The following is a 26,393-nucleotide window of genomic DNA, read 5'->3' as shown; positions in this document are numbered from 1 at the left end:
ACACAGCAGCTATTACTTTCAATACCAGCGGGATCTAGGTTTAAATTGTATGTTTTAATTTTTTATTGTTGTGTTTTAATGTACAGCACTTTGTATCAGCTGTGGTTGTTTTAAAGTGATTTGTAAATAAAGTTGGTTTGGTTTGATTCCACTTAACCTACAGGGCTAAGTGGAATCAAGTTATAATGTAGCTTTCACATTCAGTCTTCAGTTGTTTCAGTGGCTACCTGTATTAGCTGTGTGCAAGTTTTCCTGCCGTGCTGCCCGTACTGGACTGTGTTTGAGCTTCTCTTATTAAATTATAATTAACATCATCATCATTATCATCACCTGGGTCTCAGTATTCATCCTCACCACCAACAACCACAAATCATGACAGTTTAAGTTTGGGAGAATGTATGTACATCTGAACAGCTTGATAGACATTAGCTACATTGTGTTTTCAGCAGCTCTCTCTGGTGCAGCCCGCAGCATCTCATGCAGATTGGATATTGTAGAGAGGAGATGCAGCTATTTGATTAACCGAAGGGGGAAGTGGAGTCAAGTTATAATCTAATGCTATTGGGTCTTTAGAGGTTCACTGAAGTCAGCCATAAATATCTGGTGGAAATCACATGAAGCCTGGTTGATTTAGAGACAATTGTAGAAATGGCTGGTATTGCTATTTGCTAATAAGGCACGCCCACATACTTCAGCTAGCAGCCAGCATACACAGAGTTCATCATCATGTAATTTTATATTAATTTGCACAGCATTGAACCCATTTGAGTCAGAGTAGGGTAAAAGAAAGACTTCCGGCAGACAAAAACAGGTGACTTCCTGTTGGAGGGGGCGTGGCTAAGGTGATGTCATCATATGACCTTGTGAATGTGATCAAGGCTGGCCAATAATGAGACATGGAAAGTCTGATGAAGTTGTCACTTTTCTTGTAGAAGTTATTGCATTTTAGTATTTCATGGCACAAAGCCAAAGTTTGACACTTAGCCACGCCCACATGCTTTGATGTACGAGAATTCTTTTGATAACTTTTCATCTTCAATGTCTTAAGTGTGTGCTGAGCAAGTTTGAAGTCTGTATCTCAAAAGCTGTAGGAGGAGTTCGATCAGATGCGACGTCTATGAAAAACCGGAAATGGCGGCTTTGATCCAAAATGGCCGACTTCCTGTTGGGTTTGGACCATGGCTCCAAGAGACTTTTTTGTACATCCTGACAAGATACACATGTGTACCAAGTTTCATAATTCTAGGTTAAAGCATGGCTTGGGGCTGATGATTTAAACTCTTCTAGGGGCGCTGTTGAGACATTAGGCCACGCCCACCAAATATTGCATTGGATTACTGTCCGGAGTTGGATAGGGATCGATCTCAGTGAGTTTGGTGCAGCTGGACTCACAATTGTGGAATTAACAGCCAAACGTATGGACACGGCGTTACAGGTATATTCGCCACGCCGCCACGCACACCTGCTGCATCCAAAACAAACAGCGTTGGAAACCATAACACACCAACATGTCTTCTGTTTGTGGACACAGTTTCATGTTGATTAGGTTAAAGAGGTCAGATAGGGACCGATCACAATAAAACATGACACTTCCTGTTCTAAGGGGCGTGGCTTATGTGATCTCAAAATTTCACAATTGGGTCTTGTAGGGCATCCAAAGGTGATCACACACAGAAGGGTTGGTGGCTCTGTGAGTTTCTTTGTAGGAGATATAACTGATTATTATTTTAAGGTGAGTCAGTGAACTTTGACCCCTAGTATCACCCTTTCAGCATGCACGAAAACTCACCGTTATGATAACTTTTAATCGGGCATGCATTCTGAACCAACTGACCAAGTTTGAAGCCGATCCATCAAAAGACATAGGAGGAGTTCGATCAAATGCGAAGGCTATAAACGGACAAAATGGGGTGAAATTTGCAAATTCAATCCAAAATGGCGGACTTCCTGTTTGACATACACTATGAGAACAATTATCAATTATGAGTGTCTTGGGAGTTCTACAAGTGTACCGAATTTCAAGTCTCTACAATAAAGTAACTGAATAGGAAAGGGTCTTTTGAAATTTCTAGGTGGCGCTGTTGAGCCAATTTTTTTGCAATTTTTGCACGGACCTGAAAATACGTAAATTTTTCACAGTCTCTATGGGCCTACCAATTTTGGTGAGTTTTTGAATATGTTAAAGCCCCCAAAAAGGCAATTCATTTGAGGCGAGAAAAAAAAAATAAAAAAAAAAATAATAATAATAAACATTTGAAAAACAATAGGCCTTCGCAGCGCTTAGCTGCTCGGGCCTAATAAACAGCACGATTACAATAGGCCTTCGCAGCGCTTAGCTGCTCGGGCCTAATTAAAGCTCCGCGGAGCCTCAAGCGGCCCGAGCAGCCAAGCGCCGCTCCGGCCTATAGCCACCGCGGGGGATCCAGCACCGCCGCCCGCCTGCCACCGCGTACCCTTTCGCACAGTTGAGGCGCGCCTCCGCCAGGCAGTTCGCACCGTTCACTTCGGCATGGTTCCCTGAGGACACACCACAAATTTGGTGCAGATCGGTCGATGTAGAGAGGAGATATTGATGATGGGATAGTCTAGGGCCGCTGTAGAGTAAAATCACAATTCAATCCTTTTGGGCTCTTTAGCATTGAACACAGCTCAAACGTATCCAGTTTGGTGCCAATCGGAAGATGCATGTGTGATTCAGAGACAGTTGTATGCATATGGCGAAGGACAGACAGTTGGCCACGCCCCCATGAGTCAGAGTTCATCCTCACAGTTCATCATCAGGTGATATTATGTCAGGTGGTAGAAGATTAATTCCATATGTATTACTCATTAAAAATAAGACATACAGTAGAAAAAACAGCTGAATTCCTGTTAAAAGTGGGCGGAGCTAAAGTTACGTCATCATCTGACCATGAGAATGTAATGAGGGTTGGTCAGTAGTGAGACACAGGAAGTCTGAAGCAGCTGTGACCTTGTATGTGGAAGTTATGTCACTTTTATGTTTTATGGCGAATAGCCAAAGTTTGGCACTTAGCCACGCCCACATGGTTTGACATACAAATATTCCTGTGATAACTTTAGACCTTTAATGTCTGAACTGTCTGCTGACTGAGTTTGAAGTCTGTATGTCAAACGCTGTAGGAGGAGTTTGATCAAATATGCCGTCTCTGAAAAACAGCAAATGGCGGTTTTGATCCAACATTGCCGACTTCCTGTTGGGTTTGGACCATGGCTGCAAGAGACTTTTATGTAGGTCCTGAGAAAATACACAAGTGTACCAAGTTTCATAATTCTAGGTCAAAGAATGGCTTAGGGCTGATTATTTAAATTCTTCAAGGGGGCGCTGTTGAGACATTAGGCCACGCCCACAAAAAATCACACTGGATTCCTGTCGAGGGGCCCACAAGGATCAATCCTAGTGAGTTTGGTGCAGCTGGGCTTTAAACTTTGGAATTGAAGGCCAAACGTAAGGAGACGGCATTAAAGGTCACTTCGCCATGCCGCCACGCCCACCTGCTGCATCCAAACCAAACGGGGTTGGACACCCTGACACACCAACATTTCTTCTGTCTGTGGACAGTGTTTCATGTTGATTAGGTGAAAGGGGTCAGATAGTGAACGTTTGCAGTAAAACATGACACTTCCTGTTCTAAGGGGGCGTGGCTTAGGTAAACTCAAAATTTCACAACTGGGTGTTGTAGGGCATCCAAAGGTGATCACACACATAAAGTTTGGTTGCTCTGTGAGTTTCTTTGTAGGAGATATAACAGTTAATTACTTTCTGGTATGTCGGTGAACTTTGACCCCTGGAACGACCCCTTCAACATGCTCGAAAACTCACGAATTTGATAACTTAGAATCGGCCATGCCTTATGAACAATCTGACCGAGTTTGAAGCCGATCGATCGAAATCCCTAGGAGGAGTTCGATCAAATGCGACGTCTGTAAACGGCCAAAATGGGCTCAAAATCGGAACTTCAATCCAAAATGGCCGACTTCCTGGGATACTTGCACTATGACATTAATTGTAAATTCTGAGTGTCTTGGGAGCTCTACAACTGTACCGAATTTCAAGTCTCTACGATAAAGTAAGTGAATAGAAAAGGGTCTTTTGAAAGTTTGTAGGGGCGCCCTTGAGCAGTTTCTTGTGCGATTTTTGCGGTGACTTTAAAATACGTAAATTTTCACCAGGTTATATGAGCCCGCTAAGTTTGGCGAGTTTTGAATATGATAAAGCCCCCAAAAAGCCAATTTACTTTACGGAAGAAGAATAATAATTTACAGCACGATTAGAGGCCTTCGCAGCGCTTAGCTGCTCGGGCCTAATAAACAGCACGATTACAATAGGCCTTCGCAGCGCTTAGCTGCTCGGGCCTAATAAACAGCACGATTACAATAGGCCTTCGCAGCGCTTAGCTGCTCGGGCCTAATTAAAGCTCCGCGGAGCCTCAAGCGGCCGGAGCAGCCAAGCTCCGCTCCGGCCTGTAGCCACCGCGGGACCCAGCACCGCCACCCGCCTGCCACTGCCTACCCTTTCGCACAGTTGAGGCGCGCCTCCACCAGGCAGTTTGCACCGTTCACTTTGGCATGGTTCCCTGAGGACACACCACAAATTTGGTGCAGATCAGTCGATGTAGAGAGGAGATATTGATGATTGGATAGTCTAGGGGGCGCTGTAGAGTAAAATTACAATTCAAACCCGTTGGGCTCTTTAGCATTGAGCACAGGTCAAACGTATCCAGTCTGGTGCCAATCGGAAGATGCATGTGTGATTCAGGGACAATTTTATGCATATGGCGAAGGACAGCCAGTTGGCCACGCCCCCATGAGTCAGAGTTCATCATCACAGTTCCTCATCAGGTCATATAATGTCAGGTGTTAGAAGATTAATTCCATATGTATTACTCAGTAAAAATAAGACATACAGTAGAAAAAACAGTTAACTTCCAGTGAAAAGTGGGCAGAGCTATGGTTGCGTCATCATCTGACCATGAGAATGTAATGAGGGTTGGTCAGTATTGAGACATAGGAAGTCTGAAGCAGCTGTCACCTTGTATGTGGAAGTTATGTCACTTTGATGTTTTATGGCGAATAGTTAAAGTTTTGCACTTAGCCACGCCCACATGCTTTTACATACAAAAATTCCTGTGATAACTTTAGACCTTTAATGTCTCAACTCTCTGCTGACTGAGTTTGAAGTCTGTATCTCAAACGCTGTAGGAGGAGTTCGATCAAATATGATGTCTCTGAAAAACAGCAAATTGCGGCTTTTATCCAAAATGGCCGACTTCCTGTTGGGTTTGGACCATGGCTCCAAGAGACTTTTTTGTAGGTCTTCACAATATACACAAGTGTACCAAGTTTCATAATTCTAGGTTAAAGAATGGCTTGGGGCTGATTATTTAAAATCTTCAAGGGGGCGCTGTTGAGACATTAGGCCACGCCCACAAAAAATTACACTGGATTCCTGTCGAGGGGCCCACAAGGATCAAACCTAGTGAGTTTGGTGCAGCTGGGCTTTAAACTGTGGAATTCAAGGCCAAACGTAAGGAGACGGCGTTAAAGGTCACTTCGCCACGCCGCCACGCCCACCTGCTGCATCCAAACCAAACGGGGTTGGACACCCTGACACACCAACATGTCTTCTGTCTGTGGACACAGTTTCATGTTGATTAGGTCAAAGGGGTCAGATAGTGAACGTTCGCAGTAAAACATGACACTTCCTGTTCTAAGGGGGCGTGGCTTAGGTAATCTCAAAATTTCACAACTGGGTGTTGTAGGTCATCCAAAGGTGATCACACACAGAAAGTTTGGTGGCTCTGTGAGTTTATTTGTAAGAGATATAACAGTTTATTACATTCTGGTGAGTCGGTGAACTTTGACCCCTGGTACGACCCCTTCAGCATGCTCGAAAACTCACGAATTTGATAACTTTGAATCGGCCATGCCTTATGAACAATCTGACCGAGTTTGAAGCCGATCGATCAAAATCCCTAGGAGGAGTTCGATCAAATGCGACGTGTGTAAACGGCCAAAATGGGCTCAAAATCGGAACTTCAATCCAAAATGGCCGACTTCCTAGGACAGATGCACTATGACATTAATTGTAAATTCAGAGTGTCTTGGGAGCTCTACAAGTGTACCAAATTTCAAGTCTCTACGATAAAGTAAGTGAATAGAAAAGGGTCTTTGAAAGTTGCTAGGGGGCGCCCTTGAGCCGTTTCTTCTGCGATTTTTGCGAGGCCTTTAAAATACGTAAATTTTCACCGGGCTCTATGCGCCCGCCAAGTTTGGTGAGTTTTTGAATATGATAAAGCCCCCAAAAAGCCAATTAATTTTGCGGAAGAATAATAATTTACAGCACGATTTCAATAGGCCTTCGCAGCGCTTAGCTGCTCGGGCCTAATAATAATTTACAGCACGATTACAATAGGCCTTCGCAGCGCTTAGCTGCTCGGGCCTAATTAAAGCTCCGCGGAGCCTCAAGCGGCCCGAGCAGCCAAGCGCCGCTCCGGCCTATAGCCACCGCGGGGGACCCAGCACCGCCGCCCGCCTGCCACCGCGTACCCTTTCGCACAGTTGAGGCGCGCCTCCGCCAGGCAGTTCGCACCGTTCACTTTGGCATGGTTCCCTGAGGACACACCACAAATTTGGTGCAGATCGGTCGATGTAGAGAGGAGATATTGATGATGGGATAGTCTAGGGGGCGCTGTAGAGTAAAATCACAATTCAAAGCCGTTGGGCTCTTTAGCATTTAGCACAGGTCAAACATATCCAGTTTGGTGCCAATCGGAAGATGCGTGTGTGATTCAGAGACAGTTGTATGCATATGGCGAAGGACAGACAGTTGGCCACGCCCCCATGAGTCAGAGTTCATCCTCACAGTTCATCATCAGGTCAGATTAATTCCATATGTATTACTCAGTAAAAATAAGACATACAGTAGAAAAACCAGCTGAATTCCTGTTAAAAGTGGGCGGAGCTAAGGTTACGTCATCATCTGACCATGAGGATCTAATGAGGGTTGGTCAGTAGTGAGACATAGGAAGTCTGAAGCAGCTGTGACCTTCTATGGGGAAGTTATGTCACTTTGATGTTTTATGGCGAATAGTCAAAGTTTGGTACTTAGCCACGCCCACATGCTTTGACATACAAAAATTCCTGTGATAAGTTTAGACCTTTAATATCTGAACTCTCTGCTCACTGAGTTTGAAGCCTGTAAGTCAAACGCTGTAGGAGATCGATCAAACACGACATCTCTGAACAACAGCAGATGGCGGCTTTGATCCAAAATGGCCGACTTCCTGTTGGGTTTGTACCATAGCTCCAAAAGAGTTTTTTTAAATCTTTACAAGATACACCAGTGTACCAAGTTTCATAATTCTAGGTGAAAGCATGGCTTGGGGCTGATCATTTAAAAAAATCTCGGGGGCGCCGTAGAGTGAGATCACAATTCAATCCTTTTGGGCTCTTTAGCATTGAGTACAGGTCAAACGTATCCAGTCTGGTGCCAATCGGAAGATGTGTGTGTGATTCAGAGACAATTGCATGAATATGGTGAAGGACAGCCAGTTTTCCACGCCCCCATGAGTCAGAGTTCATCATCACAGTTCATCATCCTGTCGAGGGGCCCACAAGGATCAAACCTAGTGAGTTTGGTGCAGCTGGGCTTTAAACTGTGGAATTGTGCCTGTAACGTAAGGAGACGGCGTTACAGGCAGTGGTGGAGCCAGAGGGGAGGCTAGGGGGGCTAGTGCCCCCCCTGTCATCTGATTGGCCCCCCCAGTTGCCTCACCTGATGATTTACATGTAACAGCGCCAGGTTATTTCTGCACATTATTTGGAATCATTCTAAGCCAACCTAATATCTAAAGAAGAAAAACAATAATAATTAAAGCTCCGCGGAGCCTCAAGCGGCCCGAGCAGCCAAGCGCCGCTCCGGCCTATAGCCACCGCGGGGGACCCAGCACCGCCGCCCGCCTGCCACCGCGTACCCTTTCGCACAGTTGAGGCGCGCCTCCGCCAGGCAGTTCGAACCGTTCACTTCGGCATAGTTCCCTGAGGACACACCACAAATTTGGAGCAGATCGGTCGATGTAGAGAGGAGATATTTATGATGGATAGTCTAGGGGCGCTGTAGAGTAAAATCACAATTAAAACCTTTTGGGCTCTTTAGCATTGAACACAGGTCAAACGTATCCAGTTTGGTGCCAATGGGAAGATGCGTGTTTGATTCAGAGACAGTTGTATGCATATGGCGAAGGACAGACAGTTTTCCACGCCCTCAGCTGAATTCCTTTTAAAAGTGGGCGGAGCTAAGGTTACGTCATCACCTGACCATGAGAATGTAATGAGGGTTGGTCAGTAGTGAGACATAGGAAGTCTGAAGCAGCTGTGACCTTGTATGTGGAAGTAATTTCACTTTGATGTTTATGGCGAATAGTCAAAGTTTGGCACTTAGCCACGCCCACAGGCTTTGACATAGAAACTCAGTCATTCAAACTCAGTCATAGCTGACTGAGTTTGAAGTCTGTATGTCAAACGCTGTAGGAGGAGTTCGATCGAATACGACGTCTGTGAAAAACAGCAAATGGCGAATTTAATCCAAAATGGCCGACTTTCTGTTGGGTTTGGACCATGGCTCCAAGAGGCTTTTTGGAGGTCCTTACACGATACACAAGTGTACCAAGTTTCATAATTCTAGGTTAAAGAATGGCTTGGGCTGATTATTTAAAATCTTCAAGGGGGCGCTGTTGAGACATTAGGCCACGCCCACGAAAAATCACACTGGATTCCTGTCGAGGGGCCCACAAGGATCAAACCTAGTGAGTTTGGTGAAGCTGGGCTTTAAACTGGGGAATTCAAGGACAAACGTAAGGAGACGGCGTTAAAGGTTACTTCGCCACACCGCCACGCCCACCTGCTGCATCCAAACCAAACGGGGTTGGACACCCTGACACACCAACATGTCTTCTGTTTGTGGACACAGTTTCATGTTGAATAGATGAAAGGGGTCAGATAGTGAACGTTCGCAGTAAAACATGACACTTCCTGTTGTAAGGGGGCGTGGCTTAGGTAATCTCAAAATTTCACAACTGGGTGTCGTAGGTCATCCAAAGGTGATCACACACAGAAAGTTTGGTGGCTCTGTGAGTTTATTTGTAAGAGATATAACAGTTTATTACATTCTGGTGAGTCGGTGAACTTTGACCCCTGGTATCACCCCTTCAGCATGCTCAAAAACTCACGAATTTGATAACTTTGAATCGGCCATGCCTTATGAACGATCTGACCGAGTTTGAAGCCGATCGATGGAAATCCCTAGGAGTTCGATCAAATGCGACGTCTGTAAACGGTCAAAATGGGCTCAAAATCGGAACTTCAATCCAAAATGGCCGACTTCCTAGGATAGTTGCACTATGACATTAATTGTAAATTCTGAGTGTCCTGGGGAGCTCTACAAGTGTACCGAATTTGAAGTCTCTACGATAAAGTAAGTGAATAGAAAAGGGTCTTTTGAAAGTTTCTAGGGGCGCCCTTGAGCCATTTATTGTGCGATTTTTGCTATGACTTTAAAATACGTAAATTTTCACCGGGCTCTATGCGCCCGCTAAGTTTGGTGAGTTTTTGAATATGATAAAGCCCCCAAAAAGCCAATTTATTTTACGTTAGAATCATAATTAAAGCTCCGCGGAGCCTCAAGCGGCCCGAGCAGCCAAGCGCCGCTCCGGCCTATAGCCACCGCGGAGGACCCAGCACCGCCGCCGGCCTGCCACCGCGTAAGCTGTCAAATAGTTGAGGCGCGCGTCCGCCAGGCAGTTCGCACCGTTGAGTTCGGCATGGTTCCCTGGCGACACACCACAAATTTGGTGCAGATCGGTCGATGTAGAGAGGAGATATTGGTGATGGGATAACCTAGGGGGCGCTGCAGAGTAAAATCACAATTCAAACCTGATGGGCTCTTTAGCATTGAACACAGGTCAAACGTATCCAGTTTGGTTCCAATCGGAAGATGCGTGTGTGATTCAGAGACAGTTCTATGCATATGGCGAAGGACAGACAGTTGGCCACGCCCCCATGAGTCAGAGTTCATCATCACAGTTCATCATCAGCTCATATTATGTCAGGTGGTAGAAGATTAATTCCATATGTATTACTCAGTAAAAATAAGACATACAGTAGAAAAAACAGCTGAATTCCTGTTAAAAGTGGGCGGAGCTAAGGTTACGTCATCATCTGACCATGAGGGTTGGTCAGTAGTGAGACATAGGAAGTCTGAAGCAGCTGTGATCTTGTATGTGGAGGTTATGTCACTTTCATATTTTATGGCGAATAGTCAAAGTTTGGCACTTAGCCACGCCCACATGCTTTTACATACAAAAATTCCTGTGATAACTTTAGACCTTTAATGTCTCAACTCTCTGCTGACTGAGTTTGAAGTCTGTATCTCAAACGCTGAAGGAGGAGTTCGATCAAATATGACGTCTCTGAAAAACGACAAACGGGGCTTTTATCCAAAATGCCCGACTTCCTGTTGGGTTTGTACCATATCTCCAAAAGAGTTTTTTGTAAATCTTAACAAGATACACCAGTATACCAAGTTTCATAATTCTAGGTTAAAGAATTACTTGGGGCTGATTATTTAAAATCTTCAAGGCGGCGCTGTTGAGGCATTAGGCCACGCCCACAAAAAATCACACTGGATTCCTGTCGTGGGGCCCACAAGGATCAAACCTAGTGAGTTTGGTGAAGCTGGGCTTTAAACTGTGGAATTCAAGGCCAAACGTAAGGAGACGGTGTTAAAGGTCACTTCGCCACGCCACCACGCCCACCTGCTGCATCCAAACCAAACGGGGTTGGACACCCTGATACACTAACATGTCTTCTGTCTGTGGACACAGTTTCATGTTGATTAGGTGAAAGGGGTCAGATAGTGAACGTTCGCAGTAAAACATGACACTTCCTGTTCTAAGGGGGCGTGGCTTAGGTAATCTAAAAATTTCACAACTGGGTGTCGTAGGTCATCCAAAGGTGATCACACACAGAAAGTTTGGTGGCTCTGTGAGTTTATTTGTAAGAGATATAACAGTTTATTACATTCTGGTGAGTCGGTGAACTTTGACCCCTGGAACGACCCCTTCAACATGCTCGAAAACTCACAAATTTGATAACTTTGAATCGGCCATGCCTTATGAACAATCTGACCGAGTTTGAAGCCGATCGATCGAAATCCCTAGGAGGAGTTCGATCAAATGCGACGTGTGTAAACGGCCAAAATGGGCTCAAAATCGGAACTTCAATCCAAAATGGCCGACTTCCTAGGACAGATGCACTATGACATTAATTGTAAATTCAGAGTGTCTTGGGGAGCTCTACAAGTGTACCGAATTTCAAGTCTCTACGATAAAGTAAGTGAATAGAAAAGGGTCTTTTGAAAGTTGCTAGGGGGCGCCCTTGAGCCGTTTCTTCTGCGATTTTTGCGAGGCCCTTAAAATACGTAAATTTTCACCAGGCTCTATGCGCCCGCCAAGTTTGGTGAGTTTTTGAATATGATAAAGCCCCCAAAAAGCCAATTTATTTTACGTTAGAATCATAATAATAAACAGCACGATTACAATAGGCCTTCGCAGCGCTTAGCTGCTCGGGCCTAATAATAAACAGCACGATTACAATAGGCCTTCGCAGCGCTTAGCTGCTCGGGCCTAATAAAAATATATGAAAAGAAAATGTATAAAACTTTATATAAGTCCATGTGATGACATAAATAAATAGATTTAGATCAGGCACGATACCAGCCTTCTTTCTCATAAAAACAAGCTGATATGCTTCTCCTGGGTGTTTCAGTTTTGCTGTGCTGTTGTGCAACTCAAATGCTAAAGTACTTCATACCTGGTGGTGATGGTAAAACACCAATAAGTAATTTATTGATCCTTCGCAAAAAAGAGAAAAAACTGAAGAAGGGCTGACAATGTTCTAGTTTGGAGCAGAGGTTGGGTTGGAGTTTTTTCGTTGTCCGTCAATGAAAAAAATCATTTTATTTCCAATTTGCAGTCATCCAATGAAACATTGATTATTTCTCTGTTAGAACGTTTTTGAAATCAGGTAACATTTGACGAAATGACGTGATTAGAAGATGGCAGAACTCTTATTGTTTCCTGATCCCGCATCACTTCCCTCAGCGGGAGAAAAACTAGCAGAAGCAGATCAGCTGCGCTAGGAGCTCCAAAGTCTCTGGTCTGTTAAAGCGACCAGATCAGAGATGATTCTCTGACTGATATTGTTCTGAGTCTGATTAATAATGAGCTCCATGATGTTCTCTGTGTGTAAAGTTGAAATTCTTTGAGCACCAAGTGGTCAGCTGATCACAGTCTGGACAGAAACCAGCGGACTGCTCTCTGTTCTTATCAAGACGAGGTGAGGAGGGAATCTGGCATATTAACTAGGTTAAGTTTTTACTGGTTTTGTTTTTAAAACACCATTAACGTAATCAGTGTAACTATATATTGTATATTTTGCATTTTGTCATCTCATGTGTGATTAATTGGAGCATTTATTGTCCAGTGCTCTGCGCTTGTTTCTGCTTAACGGATCTGCACTTTAATTTCTTTCCTCTCTCAACAGTCAGCTGTTATTCCTCTACTTAAACTACAATAAGTAGATCACATTCTCTTTAGGTTTTCTCTGTGTGCTCCAAACTCATTATATGTAAACTCATTAGAAGCCTGAGCACCATCAGGCAAATAATTCTGGTCCGACCCGAACTATTTGTAGTTTTCAAATTACCTGTCAAAGCAGAGCTTCCTAACCAAGGTTTCCATAACTCTTCAACATGCTGTCAGCTCCAGGTCAGAAAGATGCATTTAGTTCAGTGTCCATGAGATGATATTCAGAAAGGATCTTTTATTTGATTGATTTTAGTTTCCTCTGCGATGAACTCTTTGTGTAAAGTCTATCATTTCTCCATGTGCGCCAGTCAAAGGTGTTAATTATAACATGTGAAATGACAGAGGGACTTAAAAACTAACCAAATATTCAGTTTGGTTATTTTTTTAAATAACCAAACTGGCCCCCCTTTTTGACCCCCCAACTTTAAAAGTCTAGTTCCGCCACTGGTTACAGGTCACTTTTCCACGCCGCCACGTCCGCCTTCTAAATGGAAAACAAACGGGGTTGGAATCCGTAACACACCAACATGTTTTCTGTCTGTGGACATAGTTTCATCTTTATTAGGTCAAAGTGGTCAGATAGGGATCGTTCAGTGTAAAACATTACATGTCCTGTTCTCAGGGTGCGTGGTCTAAGTGATGTCATCATTTCACCATTGATTATTCTAGGTGACCGGATGATGATCAATCACTGAAAGTTTGGCGTCTCTGAGTTTTTGTGTATGAGTTACAACAGTTTTTTCCAGTGGAGCATAGCACAAAATAATAGTTTTTACATTTCCAACTTTTTCCAAATGCTCAAAATTAACTTATGTAAAACAATAACATGCATGGAGTATATTCTGTGTATTATTTAGTCAGTTTCTCATCTGATATGCACCTCACTATTTCACTGGTTGTAGTTGGATCAATAATATGAGGTTCATGTCGTAAGGGTTAAAGCTAAAGTGGGCGTTATTAAGACAGGACAGACATAAAATTTATCCAGTTAAATTAGGGAAAGGGGCCGCGTATTTCTCTTAGTACCGCCCATTTGAGTTTTTGATCTATATATTCTCAGAGTCTCGACGGACATTTTCTTTTTCTTCAAGAGCAAAAGAAGTAGGTGTTTTATGATATTATTTGTACAACAAGCTAAATTTTTTATTGTGTTTCGTCATTATATTTGTAATTTATATATGTTCTTATTCTTAGAAAATGGAAAGTCCTTTGAAATTGCCTCAGTTGACGGACCCGGATTTGAAGGCCGTGCAGAACGCTGCACAGCTAGCTTGTGTAAGTATAGTAGTTGTTAATAAATGTTAAAAAAGTATCGGGTTTTGAAGGGTGTGTAGTTCGATTGATAGGTATTGTTATTGGATATAAAACATGCATTTTAAGTTAGAGACTGCCGTAAATTTGGTCATATGTGTACTACGAACGTTAAATGAAGGGGGAGGGAGTGCCCTTATCAGGGTAGATTTTCTGATGAAATAAATGCAGAATGTTTCGAATTTCAAGCATCATGTGCGTTTAGTATTAACGTAGGCTTACATTTCTTTTATGTAACACTTACTTCATTTGAAATTAAGTCTTAAAATTTTTTATTGATATTGCATAAATATACTATTACTATATTTTGTTCAAGGCATTTATGAGAGCACAATGCACTGCTTTGCTCTAACCTTCCTAAATATCACCACGACAGTAAATGTAATGTAAAAATTGATATGTAATATACTATTTTCGTTTTTATGTAATTGTGATAAGAAAAAGTGAAGCAAAAAATAATACGTATCAAAACAGAAAACAGTTTGTGTGCATGACTGTGCATTGCTGGCTCATAGAGTCATCGTTTTTTCCCTTGGATTGGAAGCTCTTTTTATCTTAGTATGCCCGACTTTATGTTATTCTTATATCAATTTGATACAGTAAAGGCTTTTGTACTTTTCATATTTGTGTCCTCTATTGATGTTTTCAGTAGTTACAGCTGTTTAATCCGTTAATGCGTCGTAAATTGTTTTTCCTAGCCGCTTTTAAATGCAACACGAGCCTTCGTGTTGTGTGTATACCGGTGTTGCTATAGAGATTTTCTGCTGCAATGTAGTTATGCAGGAGCTGCTAGAATTATGTAAACAAACCAGCATAATGCCAAGAACTATGCAGTTTCCTCCGAAACTAACCGACTAACTTAAGTAATGGTGGATGCAGGTAATGTTAGCTTAATTAAGTTCAGCTAATATTAATGCAGCACCTTAAGCTTAACAACTAGCATGTAGGCTACTGATGTTGTTCTGTATGATCAACGTAGATAAATTAATAAATTAGTGATATTTTTAAATAGTTTATTTTATTTTAATGTCATGTAATTTTATGTAATTAATGTTTGGTTCATATTCTTGAAGTTATACAGGTTGTTTTGGTGAAGTTTTCCTATTATTGTAATTGTTTTAGTGATGGAAATTGAAAATAGTACCCTTTTTTATTATTCAATATTATTTTGTATTTTATTGAGGGCAGGTGTTCATGTAACATACTTGTAACTTTGCTGGTGTGATTCATGGCATATATACTTATACTGTTTACCACATTATGGTATTTTTGTTTTTGTATTCCTGATTAGTTTAAATGGATTACAATGTTTCTTCATAGCACAGTCTTACATTTTCCCCTTGTTTTTGATTTCTGTTATAGAATTTAAGCTTGTCCAAATTTTATAGATTTGATTGCACTGTATTATAATATTAGTCTGCATTAGCAAAGAGGAATTGTTTTGAATTTTAAATTGCTTTTCATTAGTCCAAATTATGTTAATTGAGATTTTTTATTTGAGGAAGAAAAATAAACTATTTTTCAATAGTTTATTAAATGCAGTTTACCAATTGTTAGAAAGTTATTGTAGATGATATTTGATCAATGAAAGTATTTCACAATCACTTGTACTTTTCAATTATGACTGTTTTGAAATTTACAATCATGTGTTTTGTTTTGGTCACATGCATGATGGAATGATAATTTCCACATCAACAAAGGGACATTGTAGCAGCTTTAAGTAAAATTATTTCCTTTTTTATACACATTACAACTGCAGAATTAGTTGTCATGTATTTAATATGTGACTGTCTTCTTCAAATATTTGTAATTTTTTTGTTTCAATTTTTAAGTTTTCTTTTGATGTTTTCTTTGCTTTAAACTTGTTTAGAAACTAAGAATGCTTGATATGAAGCATTTAGAATGATGGAATATTTTCCATATCAGTTCAATAAGATTTATTTATGGTGCTGTTCAATTAAGTATTAGTGTTAATTGTAAAATATGTTTAAGAGTGATTTTTTTTCTCTTACAGTATCATTGTAGCGACCCGACAGCTTCTCGGGAGACTGTAAAAAGAAGCATACATGAGGCTTTTCAGCTCAGTCTGGAAACTCTGGAGAAAAAGGCGAGGCAGCTCAGAGCCACAGAGAAAAGGGCCAATTTTCTGCAGACACAATTTGAAGATGTGTCTAAAAAGTTGATGGCTGCAAATTTGAAGATAGACATTTTGGAAGGTTGTTCCACTTTTTACACTGAAGGTAGGTATATTTATAATATATCATTTAAAAGGGCAATTCCACTTAATTTTTCACTACAGTCTGTATCTTTAATCCACTCTATTTTAAAAACTACTACACCTAAAGACTTGAAACTTTGATAGGATTATTCTCTGCTTCAACCGGAATGAATAAAGCCATGCTTGTGATTTGTGAAACCTCTTTCACAAATCATTTTGATTGAAGCTTAGAATAAACGTGTCCAAGTTTCAAGTCTTTAGGTGTAGTAGTTTTTAAACTAGAGTCAATTAAAGATGCGGACTCTAGTGAAAAATTAAGTGGAGCTTTTGGAAGCTAAAATGGAAACCAACTTCAGCTTTGTTCATTTTAGCAGATAGTTTGCATGTACATTTTGTGAGGCTTCTTATCAGAGCATTCTAGTTTTCTGCACATTCTTCCTGCTAAGTTGTTATTTTGTAAGATATTTGTGCCATAATTTGAGAACCAATACTTTCAATTTGAAAGCAAGATTGTATTTTTTTTATATTATATATATATATATATATATATATATATATATATATATATATATATATATATATATATATATATATATGCTTGTATTCCAAACTTTCTTTGTGTCGTTTTGCAGAACTTTGTGCTCATCATAAAATATCCTCTGCTTTCTTTTTGAACAAAGGTGTAATGTTGTGTATTGGGTGTCTTTGTTTCCTTCTAACGTGTGTACCTGTGTGTTGATTGCCATAAATGAAGAGTATACAGTTTCAGGTTGGCTTGATATTATATCATCACTTTGTTGTAACAGAGTTTATTAGATTTCTGTTATCATCAGTAGNAATTGATGTTGGGTATTTAGTTTATCATGGAGCAGAAAGCAGAAGCTATTGTTTCTTCCTACATCTATTGAGTGGTGCAGGTTGCCACATTCACCCATTCACAGCTTAACTGGTGCTAAAAGGAAACATGCATCCAGTACACTGTTTTTGATTCACTGAACGGTTGTCAGGTTATTGTGTTTTTTTTTTGTTTCAAAAGCAAGCAGAAAATATTTTGTAAGTAAGTATGAGTAGGAGGTTGAGGAGCAAGGTTTGAGTCCAAACACTACAAGTTTTGAGATGAAATATATGAAGTCCTCCAGGTGCTCCAGGTTTTTCTTGCTGTCAGTTTAACTTTGTTTTCTAAAATTCTCCTTTGGTGTGTTTATGATTGTGCTTCCTGTCTGTGATGCACTGTGACAGACTTTCTAGGGCATATCAGTATTTTCTAGTCATTTATTGCTCATGGTGTGGATTGTCCTAAGAATTTAATTATTTTACTATATTCAGTTTGAAATGCTAAATGTGTTTTGATATTTTTTTTCATGTTAAAATCTTTCAGAAAAAGAAGATGCTGTCACTCAGACAGAGGAGCAGCCAGCTGGGGAAGAGGAGGAAAATATGAGCTGGGCGGACGACAATTGATTTCTTTTTTTTTTTAAGTTCATGTCTTTTGTAAAAATATTTTTACATTTATAAAGATTTTAGTTTGTTCATTTTTTCCAAATATTTTTATTAAAGAAGAGTTTTACTTTGTTAATGGATTAATTTTACATTTTTCTTACATGATAAAACAAGAAGACACTTCTTGTGGTAAAGGTACTCTTCTGTGAAGTTGAGTTAAAATTTAATGGAAGGACTAAGTAGAATTTTAGCAGACAAAATTTTGATTCAACTCTCTGTTCTCTTACAACAGAGCTGAGTTGTAAGGGAAGATTTTAGTTGTATTCTTGTTATCTATTTTTACTGTTGAACAACATGGATGATGGCTAATTGTGTCAATCCCAAGAACCAACATCAGAATTTATTATAGCAAGGATTTTGAGGAGAGAGAGGGTTGAGGATTATGGTGTAGGAACATCTGGAAAGTTACATCCAATACACACATAACAAGCAAGAGGGTAAGACACAGAAATAACTTTCTGAATGAATAGGCTGTTCTCAGAGTGCTGTATCAAGACACCTCAGTGGGAAGGAAAAGTGTGGCAGGAGATGCTGCACAATGAGAAGAGGTGACTGGACCCTGAGGAAGATGGTGGAGAAGGTCCGATTCCAGACTTTGGGGGAAGCAGTGGACCGAGTCTGGAGTAGAAACATTAAGAGCCACCGAGCACAGGCGTTTGCAGGAAATGGGCTACAGGTGCTGCATTCCCAGGTCAAAGGTCAAGCCACTTTTGAACCAGAAACAGGCAGAAGCGCCTGACCTTGGCTACAGAGAAGCAGCACTGGACTGTTGCTCAGTGGTACAAAGTACTTTTTTAGGATGAAAGCAAATTTTGCATATCATTCGGAAATCAAGGTGCCAGAATCTGGAGGAAGACTGGGGAGAAGGAAATGCCAGAATGCCAGAAGTCCAGTGTCAAGTACCCACAGTCAGTGATGGTCTGGAGAGCCATGTCAGCTGCTGGTGTTGGTCCACTGGGTTTTATCAAGGGCAGGTCAATGTAGCAGCTATCAGGAGGTTTTGATTAAATCTAATTCTTAATTCAGATATATGTAGAAATATAATTTGGAGTATTCATAATTATGTTTAAGATGGTTTAAGTTATAATAATCTACATTTCTCTTGTAACATGACAGAAGAGGTGGTATTATTTGAGATATCTTGAAATGAATAGTAACTTAAAATGAAATGTAAGAAATCTTTAATTATTGTTTTTACTAGTTGTAATGTAAATTCAAATATCTTAACCTTTTTGAATAGTAAAAATTTACTCTTTTCTAGAATATAAATTTGTAGAAATCAATAATTCCAGATACTTACAGAAAATCCCATATATGTTAAAGTGGTTTGCCATAAAACAACATTCTGCAGGCAACTGTTTGGATAGCTTAATGGCAGCACAGAGGGATTTACAGGTCATTTTTAATTTAGATATTAAAAATGTAATTACAACTAGTCATATGCATTTTCACATGTTTTAAAGAAAAATTTATTATTTTTTCAAGTCAAAATGTATTTGTAATTACTGATACTTAGACTAAACCGAATTTATGTTAAATTGGCTTGCCATAAAGCTTAACATTCTGCAGGCAACTGTTTGGACAGCTTACTGGCAGCACATAAAAGCTTAAATGCAACTCTTAATTTAGATATTAAAATGTAATTGTGAATAATCATAAGTATTTCGAGTTATTTTAAATAAAAATGTAGTTTTGTATAGTCAAAGTGCACTTTTAGATATCTGGAATATAATTAGTTATAGTTGGACAAAACAGAATTTATATTAAAACGGCCTGCCGTATCGATGTTTATGCTTTTATCTTCAGAGATGGCGCCGAGCCACTGCGTAAGACGTAAACGTCCCACGACGTCATACGCAGTGAGGTTGGTTCCAAAGCGGTCATTGGTTGAATTACATTCATCTTTGTATCTTTTAAACCCATTGGTTGATTGGCTTCTCTAACGTTCTGCGGACAGTGAATTGAATCAGTCTTTCACAGACCCACTTTCAGCACACTTGCCGTACTCAGAGTTTCAACCAACCTTCCAAACGCCAGGAGACGTGTATTGGAACAGCTATCAACCATATTCCGCTGATTCACTGATTGCAGGAAGCTATTTCCGTCGAGGTAAGTTTTTTAAATATGTTTTATAAAGACGTTATGACTGTGAGTTTGTTAAAATACAGCTTTTTATTATGGTCAAAATATGAGGTACTGCACAATTATGTAGCCTTAGTGTAGCTATTGTCATTTCTGCTGCTAACGTGAATAATTATAAGCCTGGAATAGTTCCCAAACGTTACGTTACGACCTGGACTGATGGTAAGCTTCCCGCGTGAAAATATGTTTCACCTGTGTCGGGAGCGCGCTTTGCAGCCAGAGGGGCAGATCGTTAATTTTCATGGTGCTGATCGATTTTTCTGTAAAACAACTCATATTATCATGTCAAAGTTGTAACATTTAGTTTAATGGGCAGCTGCTATTTAAAAAAGAAGCAATAACAGATTTGTAAAATAACTAAATGAGGTCTTGTGTGGAGGTCTTCTAAAGCCGTTTTCGCACATCACGGAACGGGTTGAAAGTAGGACCGACCGTCTTTGCATTAGAACTTCCGATCTGGTTCCACCGAACTCCTTGGAACCACAAGAGCTGAGGTTCCAATCGGACAGAACAAGCGGGGCTGCTTAGAATCAGCAGCTAATTGGTTTACAGCCAGTCGTAGGTTGTTTTGCAGTCAGCCGTTGATCGGGTCCAGCTGGCTGTCACTAAACTGTTCTTACTGTATTTTGTAAAGAGCGCTCTTTTTAATTCATTAATTAATATTTTTATTATTATTTTTAATTTGCGATGAATTCTTCTCAATATTCTGCTGTTACTTGGTCCTATGATGAGATATTTTTTTCCTCCGCTCGCTTACTCCCTGATGAACAAATACAGAAGCTAGATCGGTCAACAAGCAATCAGTTTTCCGCCGCATTTTTTTCCAGAGTTATTACGGGAAACCATATATTTTAGCTGACTGAAATAATCTGTTACCCCTCTATTTCATAGGAACAAATTAATTTTACAGCAAGTCTTTAACTTTGTTTATTCCTCTCATCAATAAGTCCAGACAATTTAGTAACATTTGCTCTTTATTTACCAGTTATGAGGAGGTAACCATATATTTTAGTTGCCTGAAATATGTTCTACCTAAAAAAAATTAGGCTATTTCAGGTGGCTAAAATACTTGGTTCACCCTCATAACTTTGTCAAATAAAGAGCAAATGTTTTCAAACTTGCATGATTTGATGTTAATGATGAAAGGAATAAACACAGTTATATACTTGCCCTTAAAGATGTACTTTCATATCTGCAGAAATGTGAAAGGTGTACTCACTTTTATGATGCATTATAAAATGTATATTGCTATGATTATCAATAAATATGAATTCTTTCCACTGAATTCTTTCATGTTGAAATGTAGATGCCTCGAGGAAAGTCCCATCGCCGATCCGAAGCTGCAAGAAGAAGGGTAGAAGCAGTTCAAATTGGGCGTGTAGGGATACCCAATGCCTCTAGTGATTTTGTTTCACGTGAGTGTTTAATTATATTATTTTAAATTGAATGCCTTATTTCTATGTCACTTGAAGTATCCAGAGTACATATTTTATATTAATTCTTATATATTCTTTCATTTATGTTTTTTAATAGGGTGTGGCACCGGCTGGCGCCATTCTGTGAATAAATGGCCAGCTAGTGAAGTGACCAATCACTGTCACAAGCTGGTCATTCCTGAGGGTTGCCCTGATAAGAAAGTAAGTACAATCTGCAATGATTTCAAATAGAATATGTAGGCATAGTTTTTATGTTTCTGTGTTTTGTACTATTTTAGTTTGTCCTTCTCATCGGAGCATCCATTTGCGGTCCTTTGCGGACGGCATTGTTAAGATGCCAAGTGGCTGCTTACAGTTTGGCTTCATGTCTACCCCTGGAGCCTGTGCAGCTGACTTGCGTCTTGAGGTAATGAAAGCCAATGTACCTCGGGAGCCTGACGCTGTCTGCATCATGGCTCCGTCAAACAACCTTACGGCCAGTCGCCATCCAGAAGAAGCCGGACAGGAATTTGAGCGGTACCTGTTGACCGTCTGTAGTCGTTGGCCTAAGGTGGGCACTGTTGTTGATTAAAAACCAGTGTTTCTCAATCCCAGTTCACAGATACCACTGCTCTGCATGTTTTAGAAATTTCCCTTCTGCTACACATATAAAGCATGCAGAGCAATAGTCTTTGAGGACTGGAATGTAGAAACAGTGATATAAACATCAACTTTTTAATTATTTTCCTAGGTCTTTTGAATATAAATTTCAAAATCGGTTATTTATTCTAGGTGTTTTGTACCGGCTTTGTCCCCCGCTTGACTGAGTCCAGAGAGAAGCAGAACTTGTTCCAGCAAGAATTCCACCGCAGGTCGGCAAAGCTAGGTAGGTAGTAAAATATTGATAATTATGTCTTTGGTTGGTAAATGTATTGCAACTTTTTTCATTTTATCTTTGGTGATTTGGTGTTTGCAAAATGTAATTTTATTTTGTCATTATGTTTTCAGGGATTCCCTATTTTTCCACTGCTGACCACTTTCCTCTGGACCGTCTCACTCTGTGGTGCCATGATGGCGTAAGTACATTTTCATTTTAAACACGGTAAGCAACAAATTTGCATTAATATGAAGTGTTAATTTGATCTCTGATTACTGTTTAAATGTGCAGATCCACCTTAGCGATGACCACGGGATGCACATCCTCAGGAATCTGATTTGGAATGCTGGCTATCAGTTCCTGGAGTTGTCAGCACCAAAGCCACTGGTGCAGAGTCAGGCAACTCGTCCGTATAAACCGAGGTTTGTGCCCCGTGTGGTAGTGAAGGGAGTGGAGAGTCCTCGTCATTCTCCTCCTTCTCCACACCCTTCTGAGTGGAAACTCGTGAGATCCGGCAGGAAGGTATTGATCTTTTATTGGCTTGCAATGAAAGAAAGGTGTTCCTTTAACTATTGATAGTCATCATAAAAGTCTAATATGTGCTCTACCTTTACAGAGGAACCACTCGGGGGAATTGGACTCTTTCTCTGATTCACCCAAGAAAAGAGTGGTTCATTACCAAGTTTGTGAAGCTTGTAGCTATTCATGAAATGTAATTTTCAATTTCACTGGTATCTTAATAATTCAAATTTTGCTTTTATAGAGCGATGGGACTCCTGTGGTTTTGAAGGAATGTTTCATCCAATTAAATCCTGTCCGTTTCTCACCTGCTATCTTGGTTGCCATGGAGACAGTCTCTCCATCGGCTCTTCCAGATGTTCACACAGGCACTGAGGTAATTTGCAGAATACTCCAACTGCTAACATTCTTAGTGTTTTATTTTATAAATAACACAAACTGCCAATATTCTTTGCGGTGTTGTAGTCAAAGCCTGTGGAACATAAACAGAAACCAGCTGTCCCAAAGAGAAGGCGTGTGACACGGGAGGTTTGTACAAGCATAAGCTAATTTATCATTTGTAGTACAGATTATTTTATTTAACTGTTTCTTTATTTTTCTTTTAGGTTTCAGTTGCGTCACGTGTGACTTCTGTCAGAGGCGTTGAATGTGTGCCGCCTGAAAACACTGTAAGTGTTTTTCACATTAAGGTTAAATGTGTAATTTAGAATGAATTACTAAGTGTTTTATTGAAAACATTTGACATTGCATCTTTGTTGATTTTGTGCCAAATCAGCTTGATATGTTTTTTGTGTCATTTATTTGTAGGTCAAGCTTACGCTGCAACCTGCTTGTCCTCGGGAGGCGTCTGACTGTCCTGATGTGGGGTGCGTCTGTCCTTTGGAGGTTCCTGCTGGCCAGGGGGTTTGTATAATGTGTTCCACAGTGTGTATTAATAAATAAAAAATGTTGCGTGAGTGTTGTTCTTTTCAGTCTCCAATTTTCATAACGTATACAATTTTCTAATTTTTGACATTGCAAATATTGTTGGAAGTTTATTTTATTCTTTTGCAGTAACAATTTGGTATCTTTCCTGTTGTAAATACTGAGTTAATGGATCAGAGGAGGTGGTATTTTACTGTAAATGAGTGGTTCAAAGCAAAAACAATGTTGTTAGCTTCTCTGCTTGCATGGATATTACATCCAAGAGCTACATAGACTGTGTACAATTTCCAAATCTTTCTTAGAAGTTTTTTTTGACAAAACTCTTAGTAACATCATTGGAGTTTTAACATTAATACTTTAAAAGGAATTTAAATAGAATCTACTTCAATTTTATTGTTTTCTAGGTTTTATAAAAAGAATAATAAAAGTATCAAAATAAATACAGACAGCAGTAAAAATAATTAAATTTCTCTACAGCACCCTCAGATGGTTCACAGAAAATATAGCAGGTTATGTAATCTCATGGAAATCCATAAGTGTGCAAAAGAACTAGTTTAAAATTTATTTACTTAATTCTTAACATTTTAGTGTAATACAATTCAGAGCAAAAATAATGTGTTTACCTTTTCTGCTAGCATGAATATCTAGAGGAAAAGTATTTTTGAATTTAGCATCCTGCAAGTAACATAAAGGTAATTTGGTGGGATAGCATGCTAAATGAGTTTCAGTATTATAAAAAATCCTCTTCATAGATTTGTAATATACATTATATTTGGCAGAGAAGCAGATTGCATGAATTACCTTTACCAAATGAGGATGTAGAGATGTTATGTTTTTCACATTTTCACTCTAGATGCCTGAGATGGGTGACTTCAAGTGCACACAGACATCACCCAAAGGTCAGGCTGCTAACCCCGTTGTTTGCAGGTGTTCAGAGGGGTTTCCACCGTCTCTTGTTCCAGGGACATATCTTGGTACTAATCAGACTAGTCCTGATACCTTGATGTCATGTAGTGTTACAGCAGCCATAAAACACCACATTTCTCCCATTTGTACCTGGAAGACTGCGAATGTAGATGAAGTCCGAGTAGAGGGTCAGAAGTTGGCAGGATATATTGCGCGAGAAAGACCAAGCACAGGTTCAAAACCAGAGTTGTGCAAGCTGGTTCAAAATCAGGCTATTTTTGGTCGACATTGGAAAGTAGGTCTTGGTGATATGGTAAACGGGACATTTGATCTCAACCAGGAGGGGGAACTGTATGAGCTATTGCAAGTGTATTTAATGAGAAACGGAATGTGTATCTTTGGTCTTCGTGATGCAACCACCTTGGTCATCCAGCATGGAGAGTACTTTGCTGTTGCGGATTTTGGAACACGGAATTCAGAGGGTTTAGCATCAGAATCTGGCACGCCTGTTGTCGTATTTAACACGTGTTTAAATGATTTAATGGTTCACTTGAACAAACTTAGGGAATCATTACATGCAACTGAGTTTTCACTCTGCGGTATTTCTGTCAAAGAGCTGTCCAGTAACATGGACACATCTGGAGCACTGACTGAGGACATGCACGCAACAGATGCGTGCCATGCTTCCAGTAGCCATGTTGCATCAGTCAGTGGGTCATTTCATCAGGGCGATGCTCGTTTTACATATGGCGGACTTCAGTGTGCAGCCATTAGTCTTGTTGCTTTAACAAAGCACACACTGAAAAGCGTTTGTTCATGGAATGCTGACATACTGGACGATGTACTGACTGTAGGTGATAAACTGTACACATCTTTGCATGACGGGAATTTAATCAGTACTGGACATGAGCTTCTTTGTATTCCAGACTTGCCTAAAAATATTAGTGTTGATGGACAACATTTTGAATGTTTTTATGGAAATTATGCTTCTGGAGATGTTGATATAGTAGAAGGAGAGTTAATTGACAATGGTGTGTATGCTACTCTCTGGGATGGATTGAGTAAGATCTGTGGAAGGTATGAAACATGCTTTGTGACATTATGTGGGAGTACTTGTGCCCTTATCGGTCATAATGGACGTTATGCTCTTGTAGACTCCCATGCAAGAAACCACGAGGGGATGATAGATGCACATGGGAAGAGCGTTGTTCTCCACTTTAATTCTCTTGATGATGTCTTTGCTCATCTTACCAGGTTTTCTGGTGAACTGAATGTACATCCCAGGGTATTTGAGATCAGTGGAGTTGAAATTGTTCAGATTGACTCAAGTAGCAGCACATGTAAACATGTAGCTGCTGTTCCAAGTAGTAGTCCTCTTTCTGAACAGAGCCATGTGGATATGCAGGATTCTTATGTAGAGCATCCATTTGTTCTTCAAACATCAAACGGGGATGATGGTGATGACAATGTGTGGGTATTTTACAAGATAACCAAAAAACTTTACTATTTACTCCTCTTTGTGAAGGTAATGCTAGAACTCTGTGTAAGAAATTCAAAATAGACTTTGAAGAACATAATTGCCAAAAAGTAATATTGCGTGGGCCTTTGGGAAATGTGTGTAAGACTAAAAATATTGTAAATGACGGTAACAGTTTTTTCAGAGCTGTAGCTTATGCACTTAGTGGTTCTGAGAAAAATCACCGTAAAATTAGACTTGCTGTTATTTCACACATGACCAATAATAGAGAAGAATGTGAAAAAAGTTTGACTAAATATTTTATTTCTGTGACAGAATATGTTAAACAGTCACAGATGAAGTACGTGGGTCACTATGCTACTGAAATTGAGTTTAAATCTGCCGCCAATATGTTAGGATTGGATATATGTGTATTTAATGGCACACAGTGGACCAAATA

At 40.1% G+C, this 26,393-nt stretch overlaps 1 protein-coding gene and 1 long non-coding RNA gene across 3 annotated transcripts; both read left to right on the top strand.

The window, feature by feature from the left end:
• Nucleotides 1–13,436: 13,436 nt before the first annotated feature.
• On the top strand, nucleotides 13,437–17,671 carry LOC103460271 (uncharacterized). Of its 2 annotated transcripts, none has more exons than XR_014086406.1 (3): nucleotides 13,437–13,940; nucleotides 15,991–16,216; nucleotides 17,573–17,671. It is a non-coding gene; the product is annotated as an uncharacterized LOC103460271 (long non-coding RNA). The 2 variants fall into 2 exon arrangements; XR_014086407.1 differs by lacking the exon at nucleotides 13,437–13,940 and adding an exon at nucleotides 14,766–14,855.
• A 3,923-nt stretch (nucleotides 17,672–21,594) lies between these two features.
• LOC145550517 (uncharacterized) lies at nucleotides 21,595–22,784 on the top strand. The gene is made up of 4 exons (XM_081604418.1): nucleotides 21,595–21,822; nucleotides 22,044–22,137; nucleotides 22,260–22,327; nucleotides 22,420–22,784. Exons 1-4 carry the CDS (start codon nucleotides 21,607–21,609, stop codon nucleotides 22,702–22,704), a joined length of 663 nt encoding a protein of 220 aa, XP_081460544.1. The 5' UTR covers nucleotides 21,595–21,606; the 3' UTR covers nucleotides 22,705–22,784.
• The last annotated feature ends 3,609 nt before the right edge of the window (nucleotides 22,785–26,393 follow it).

This window comes from Poecilia reticulata, unplaced genomic scaffold, assembly GCF_904066995.2.
Source record: "Poecilia reticulata unplaced genomic scaffold, P_reticulata-male-v2 Scaffold_68, whole genome shotgun sequence".
NCBI lineage: Eukaryota > Metazoa > Chordata > Actinopteri > Cyprinodontiformes > Poeciliidae > Poecilia > Poecilia reticulata.
Note: the sequence above shows the minus strand (reverse complement) of the source record. Positions and strands in the feature narration are given on the sequence as shown.